Raw genomic sequence first — 8,011 nt, forward strand, 5'->3', positions numbered from 1 at the left:
AAAAGTTGGCAAAAATACAATGGATATAAGAGTCAATTCTGTGCATAACTCTCGGTTAAATAATTAGATTGAAAAGAGGGCAGGTGAAATAGTATGTGTATGGCTGAGATATTCTTTGTCTGAGATATTATACACGTGCATTTTGAATTCATAGGGCAAAGATGGGCTGTTTGAGTCTTTTCCCCCCTCCCTTAAAGACTCACCATGTGTGTCTAACAAAGAACACAGGTTCTGCGGAATCACATTCGCCCATTTCTTGATATTTTTAGGCAATTATCTGCCTTTGGAACTCAAAACAGGATAACCTCCCAGTAAGGACAATAGCAAAACATCAGCCGCTTGCTTCATATACATAGGCATTGAGGGAAAGGCACACATGAAAAGGGGGGAATCCCCCTCCCCGCCCCCCCCACACGCACTCACACACACACAGAGATTTTTATGTGACATAGACTTCATTAGTTTCTTAGCGCTTGAATAAATAAAATATCACAGGTTAGTCCAAATGTCTATGTGAAACAGAAAGTTATCTAGGAACATGTGTACACATCTCTGTGAATCTATGGCATTTAGGTACATTTGCATCAGTGTGTGCTTTGTGTGTATGAACATTCAGCATCTATATTGTTTTCCTAAAAGTGTGTAAAATTCAAAGTAGGTTATTAAAGTCTTTACCACACATAGGCTCTCTCCTTTTAAGTTTTAATAGCGTTTGTTCGTATTTATTTTCTGTAATTAGAGGGAAGCATTTTTCCCAACAGGGGTTCTACTTAAGCTGATGAATTTTATTTCTTTTTCCATTAATGACCCATGTTTATCATACTTCTAATTATTTTTAACTTTAAACAATATTTGGTCTCCTGGAGAGGTCCTCTGTGTTCCTTGCTAACCTCGATTCTCTTTTGATGTAACAACAAAATCTATACTGAAGTTTTTAAAATCATATTTTATTTTTGATTGAACTGATTTTTCTGCATGCTGTCTTATTTGTTTCAAAAGTTCTTGAGCAGAATCTTGGAAAAAAGAGTTTAAAATCTTTCAAACGTTGCCATAAATTAATTGCTTTGGCAAAAGCGAGTACACAAAATGACTGTTAACAATGTAAATCTTTATTTTACATACACAACATTTACACTTTCCTAAAATATGAGGTTTCCACGGTGGATCATCTGTTTCCAACAGCATACACAGATACATTTCCTCTAGATTCTATAAAGGCTTCTGGGAATGAGAGAGAGAGAAAATTCAAATTATCTGAGGTTAAGTTTAATCTTGATTAGGGTTCATACAACGCATTAATATCTTCCTTTGACAAAAGCACAGGAATACATGGCAAAAACCAGGAAAACATATTTAATCTGCAGGCAGACAATCCAGGAAACTATAAGGTCAAATTCTGGTGTCCCAGAAATGCACATGTGAAATGTTTGACTGACCAGCATAAATTATTCTGTAGCCAGATCAGCTGCAAAAATAAAGTAGAAGAGGGGGAAAAGGGGGGGAAAACAGTATAATACAAAATTGCGTTGGTCTTTAATTTCATCACCTATAAATGAGAAAATATTGGTTCCCATACTAAAGTTTTATTCTTTGCTTATAAATATTATGTGGAATTTTCGTTGGATATCATAAAACTGAACGATTTCTATCAAACTGTTTTTAAAAGACCTATGCAGATAACACAAATAGAGGCAATAAAGTCGCAAATAGCTTTCCAGGGGAACCAAATGGCGTCTGAAGCGTAGGAAACCTTTTACTGTGTTGTATAAGGTGGAGGGGGAGCACAAAATTGTATAATGCAGTTTTAGGCTGTCTCGGCCTAAGAGATTTAAATTTGTCACACTGGAGGATTGAAGAAGAGAAGGTTGGCAAGTCTCTTGCAAGTTAACGCAGAGTGGAACTGTGAAATAGTTCTGTAACACCTTGGGGAAAGATGGCTGCAGAAGTCTGAATAATTTACACTTTAAAGCGCTACAAATTACGCAAAATGATCCGGTTCAATTTTTCATATTTCTATGTTATTTTTTCCCCCGAATTTGCTTCCTTTCCCCCTCCCGTGATGAAAGGTCGTGGGGGTAGCTTTTTTCCCCTTGAAAGTGACTCTGAACCCGTGTGTCTTTCCAATCGGTTGTAATGATCTTGAAATTCGAGGCTTTCTTTCTTTTTATTTATTTATACGCTAGTCCCATTCCTCGCCTAACTTAAAATCAGCGTTATCTAAGTAGGATTGCCTCCTCCCCTAGTAAAAATAATATACACTAAATCAATGTATTTTAATTGCTACACGACATTAGAAACTGTCCAGGAAAGAAATGAGGGAAAAGGAAAACACAAAGGTAAAAATCCCGTCTCCACTTGGAATAGTAGTGATTGTTCTGTGGTCGTTAAGTTAAAGCCACATAAAAGTGAAATAGTTCAACAAAACGGGGAAGGAGAAATTATCTATCAAGAAACCATTTTTTCTTTTAGTCCCCCCAGTAAAAAAAAAAATCATACCAAATCGGGAAGTTTGTTTTGGGAAATACATGTACTAAATATTTGGTCAAATACAATTTTGATTTTTTTTTGTTATTTCCTGAAGAGGAAAAACAAACCCCCATCACCGCAATGTTGTCCCTATTTATTTAAAGATCGATCATATTTATCCAATGTACCCCTTTTTCTTCCCACGAATACATTTATTTTGCAAGATTTGTGCATATCACAGAAGCCATTTTAGCAAAGAAACTTCAGACAGTTAACATTGGAAGTGGACTATTTTTTTAAAAAACATTGTCTTTTCAGAGTCTATTTCAAGGGATGCAACGCTTACCCATACCACAAATAATAAGAATTTTAAAAAACTGGCTTTTTGTTGGGATTTTAAAAAAAACTGCTTTTCAAATATGCATACAGGTCTATTTTAGATCCGCGGGGATCAAAACCCACCGAAATTAAAGAGTGAAACCATCTCGGTGAAACTTTTTACGTATTTTTTCCTGATTCCAAATACATTTAAAAAAAACACAAAGCAGAGGTCTCAAGAGGCATCGATCCTACAGTTCCACCCTTTAAAGAACTGCACCCACCCCACCGTTAAAAAGAAACAAAATCCACCCCACCTTTCGATGAAAACCCAAACCACAGTCACCTAAAATATTTCAAGTTCTATTACAGAAGAAGGCGGGGGGCGGGGGGTGCAGCACTGGGAATCTTGCTAGGAAGAGAGAAGGGAAGGAGGGAGTGGAAAGTTGAATTAGGTTTTTTTTTGGGAGTGGGGGGTCTCTGCCTTTTGCTATAAATTGGATTGATTTCAGGCAAAAGAAGGAAAGAAAGGAAGGCAAAGCGAAGAAGGAGAATTAAGGTTGGTTCTTTCCTGACCTCTTTATTTGGATTTGACTTTGCTCGTATTTGCGCTTTCGCTTCTCCCTTTTTTGGGGGGGGTTTTGTTTCCCCCTACTCCGCTGTAGACACGCGTTGGTTCATTGGTAAACAAACTCCCGCAAACCGGGTGGCTTTTTCTCCTTTGTTCAAAGTGAAGGTCCCGGGCACCCTACCCGGCAGAGACTGATAGATGTCGCTGTTGCTCTATGCTAGTTTTCTCCGCTCGCAACAACTTGACCCTTGTGACGTCATCGGCGTCTGAATCATCAAGGCCATTTTCAATCCTCATTGGCCTGGCCGTCACGTGGTGGGGGACCAATGCGTGGATAATTATGGGGCTGCTATTTTTCCCTAAAAAAAAGATGTCAGCCCTTGGCCGTAGTATTCCTCCTTAAAATCCCTCCCTGACAATGTCATGTCCCAACAATGTGACTTCTAACGCCTTTTTGATGGACTCGCTGGCCGGTACCTGTAGAGGCGAGAATTATTCCTCTAACCAAGGAATGTATATGCAGCCTGGGAGCGATTTCAGCTGTGGAATGATGAGAAACTGTGGAATTATCCCGTCTCTTTCCAAAAGAGACGAGGTGAATACCGCCAGCCTGTCTCTCAACACCTATCCATCTTACCTTTCTCAGCTAGACACTTGGTGTGACCCAAAAAATACTTACAGAATCGAACAACCTGTTGCAAGACAGCTCCCATCCTGCTCTTTCCCAACCAATGTCAAAGAAGAGAATGTATGCTGCATGTATAACGCTGATAAAAGGGCGAAAAATGCCACAGAGACAGCCCTCTACCCCAATCAAATGCCTGACTCTTGCCTAAATGATCATGAAGTCCCTGTTCCTAGCTACTATCGAGCCGGCCAAGGTTATTCCTCTATGGAGAAGACGCCAAACTGCAACAATCCAAATGAGTTTGAGGCAAGTTTTGACTCCAGGGCGAGTCTGAACCCAAGGAGTGAGCGTCTGGAACAACAACAAGCCCCACCGCCAGTGGCTAAAGTGAGTTTCCCCGAAAACACAAAAACAGATAATACCCAGAACACATCCACCAACGAAATTAAAACAGAAACAAGTGCCCCAGCTCCAAAAATAAGCTCTTCGGAAGCAGAGAAAGACGTGAATAAAAGCACTGACACCAGCACAGACAATTCTGACAATGAAGCAAAAGGTAAGGGATTATTCATTATCGGTAACTGGTTTCAGAAAATGTTCAGCATCATCATGCTACTGCTACTAAGATGCACTTTACACTGCAAACTTCGCCGCACTTATGTCTGAATTGCTGCAGTCGTTTTTAAATTCTTACTCGAAATAAAAATCATGAGAAAATAGAGCAGTCAAATGTGTTAAAACACATCCTCTCGCTATTTAAAGGGGAGATTTGTGCATGTGTTTAGTTAGGTATGTAGCTGCTAGGAACGGTGTATCTTTAACAAGGTTAGGTGGCTTTTAGAACAGTCTAAAATGGCAATGAGTTTAAAAAAAATCAGTTCAGCCAGCCATTTACCTCATGTTATTTTCTAGTTAAATGTTTTATGTGGTCGTGGAAGGCAATTTTTACTCTTTTTACTTGCTCAGTGTAAAATGTCTGAGGAGAAAAAGAAAACACGGATTGAGTCTTATTTTCACTTGCAAACATCTCAGGTTTGGGTTGTGTATTGTATTTCAGTTCATTGCTCGAAAAAGCTTTTTTCCTGGCGATTTGAGATCTTATTTGTGAAGGCAAAATTGTTTGTGGGTGTGAAGCAGATGTTCTAAGTTTGGGTTTCTGTGAGGAGAGACTTCCATTTAACATATTGTGTTTTCATAGTAGAGATTTCATGTGGGTTGAAATGTTTGTTTCTCTTAATATTCAGGTGCCCTGTAGACCTAGATTCAAGATAGAATGTTTGAAGTATTTATTTTGGGTCATTAAGTAGAGGTATATGTATGAATGAGTGGAATTCTCTGAAAATTTGGCGTAAAATACATAGCACAAAATATTACTGGGAGCGGATGGAGATCTAAGCAACGGATTTTATTATTTGACTGTGGTGCATGGGTTAAAATAGCTTCCGTGTCCAATAATTTGTAATACGCTAGAAATCAAGCAGAAACGAAGCAGTTTGGTAACTATGTAATTTGTATATGCATATACATATACGTGCATGTGGTATGGTGTGTATACTCACATACATCCTCTGTGTATGGGTACCAGCAAAGCAGACAGATATTTCATACTCACTGTCGTTCCTGTGAAAGATATCTTCATACAAAATCACCTTTAAAATTGGCCTTTCAACAAAACAAAATATATAGCCCAAAACATTCTTTTCATTTTTTCCGCATCCAATGACATTATTTTATCTGACAGCTGAGTTACAAATACACAAAACACAAAGTCAAGTTTATCAAAAGCCCTACAAACTTCTCTTCACAAAGCGCGTTCTATTTTCATGTCAAGATATATTTTCGTGGGAGTTACCAGAAGGATTATTTTGGTTTTGAACTATAATTTGGATGTGTGTGTGGAAAATAAAGGTTTCTACTGCAATATTGGTGTTATCCAAAATGGGTGTATGTTTAAAGTAATTGATTTCCAAACTTTTGCTTTTTCAGAAATGAATATATCGTGAATAGTATTTTTAATCGCCAGAACCTGTATGAGGCGGATTTTGTTTGTGCGTGGTTTTCTTTAAATTAAATTATTTTAAAGCTTAAGTTTTCCTTTTTGTTGAATCAGAATTTTATTCATTGTCAAGGTGCGATTTTTGAATTCAATTTAAGAATTTTGGATAGCTAGAGGCTTAGCGAGAATTTCAAAGGTTCAATAGTATGAAAGGTCATCTGCAGACTTAAAGGTGGCTTAATCACAAATATATTCATTGTTAAGGCATAAGTGGTTAACTAAAGTTCTTATTTCCAATCGCTGAAATCTTCTGAAACTAGCATGAATATAAAAGTAAGTGGATTATTGTAGTCATAGGACATGTCATTTTCTTCTTGCATAGTTACACTTAAATATAGACGACTACTGATGCCAGAATTTTCCCATGGTCAAATTCAAATCCCAAGTATTATATATATAAAATACTTGGGATTTGAATGTATATATATCTATATCTATATATCTGTATCTATAAAGATATAGATATAGATATATCAAATATTTGGGATTTGAATATTTACTATATAGATATTTGCTCTATAGATATAGCAAACACATGAATTTGACTTTATGAAGTGTGTGTGTAAGTGTGTAAGAGAGGGTGTGTATATATAAGAAATAGAATTACAAAGGATAAATATATACACCCACTTTATAAAGGCAAATCCATTTCACATAGTCTGTGTTTACGAAAAATACACTTGATATTAATGTGCTTCACAGACTCCAAGCATCTGACCCTTGTTAGAGGACAGTGCTTCAGTGAGCCTGATATTTCAGAGGATAATAATCAGATTTCACCTTAGATGATGCTTTTGTAGTAAAGCGCGTGTGTGTAGAAGGAAGCAATGGCAGAACAGTTACGGAACTTAGAAAAGTTACACTGTTGATTTTAAAGATTTTTTTTTAAAAAAACCTTCATGTGGTACACGAAAGGCCATGAATAATTTCATAAAATTATATTCTGTTGACATGTCTGACGTGTGGACAACCCTGCAGTCCAGAATAGTGTAAGAGCCGAAAAGAAATTGTATTTCACTATGATATCCGTTACTTGAACTAGGCACAGTTAATGTGTGAGCTATAATTTAGCCTTGGCTGCATGGACCTGATGTATAGATTCATATTGTTAACGTGGATTTATTTAGCGATTTGGTGGTAGTCGGTGGAAATAATTGGACATTTATTATGTATTTAATGAGTCCTTTAAACCTAAAACACCTCAAAAATAAAAATAAATTGAGCCATAAGCACGACCCCTTTATATGTGTATAGGGGGACTGATTTGTTTTCCACCAAAGAGGCTGCTTTTTAACAATCTTTAGCCTGGTAAATTCTCTTTCCTATTCCTCGGATACTTATATAATAATGTTATTTTTAACAGAGGATATAAAGGCAGAAAACACTACAGGAAATTGGCTGACAGCAAAGAGCGGAAGAAAGAAAAGGTGTCCTTACACTAAACACCAGACGCTGGAATTGGAGAAGGAATTCTTATTCAATATGTACTTGACCCGTGAGCGCCGCCTGGAGATTAGTAAGAGTATTAACCTGACAGACAGACAAGTCAAAATCTGGTTTCAGAACCGCAGGATGAAACTCAAGAAAATGAACAGAGAGAACCGAATTCGCGAACTGACTTCCAATTTTAATTTTACTTGAGCGTGTTCAATAATATTTAAGGAAAGGGGAAAAGGGGAAAAGAAACCTTGTTCATTTTTTTCTGGGTATCAATGCAATGCGTATGCAAAAATTAAGGACCTCATAAGCGTCATTTGGGTATTTGCAGTTTGTAGAGCGAAGATGCATCGATATAAGCATGAGAATATATATTGCATCCATGTTTCTATGTAAAATAAAAGATTGATATGGTTGCTAAAACAGCTTATAAAATGTTTTAAGTTATTTACGTGCAGCACAAAACAGAAGGACCCTTCTCTATGCATATTATGTTTAGGATAATAGATGCGTCTAAAAGTTTGCTTTTCATATT

At 37.1% G+C, this 8,011-nt stretch overlaps 1 protein-coding gene across 1 annotated transcript; it reads left to right on the top strand.

Moving 5' to 3' along the window:
* Positions 1 to 3,767: 3,767 nt before the first annotated feature.
* On the top strand, positions 3,768 to 7,680 carry HOXC10 (homeobox C10). Its single transcript, XM_032786662.1, has 2 exons — positions 3,768 to 4,539; positions 7,403 to 7,680. Exons 1-2 carry the CDS (start codon positions 3,774 to 3,776, stop codon positions 7,678 to 7,680), a joined length of 1,044 nt encoding a protein of 347 aa, XP_032642553.1. The 5' UTR covers positions 3,768 to 3,773.
* The last annotated feature ends 331 nt before the right edge of the window (positions 7,681 to 8,011 follow it).

The sequence above is a fragment of the Chelonoidis abingdonii genome, chromosome 26 (assembly GCF_003597395.2).
Source record: "Chelonoidis abingdonii isolate Lonesome George chromosome 26, CheloAbing_2.0, whole genome shotgun sequence".
NCBI classification, from domain to species: domain Eukaryota; kingdom Metazoa; phylum Chordata; order Testudines; family Testudinidae; genus Chelonoidis; species Chelonoidis abingdonii.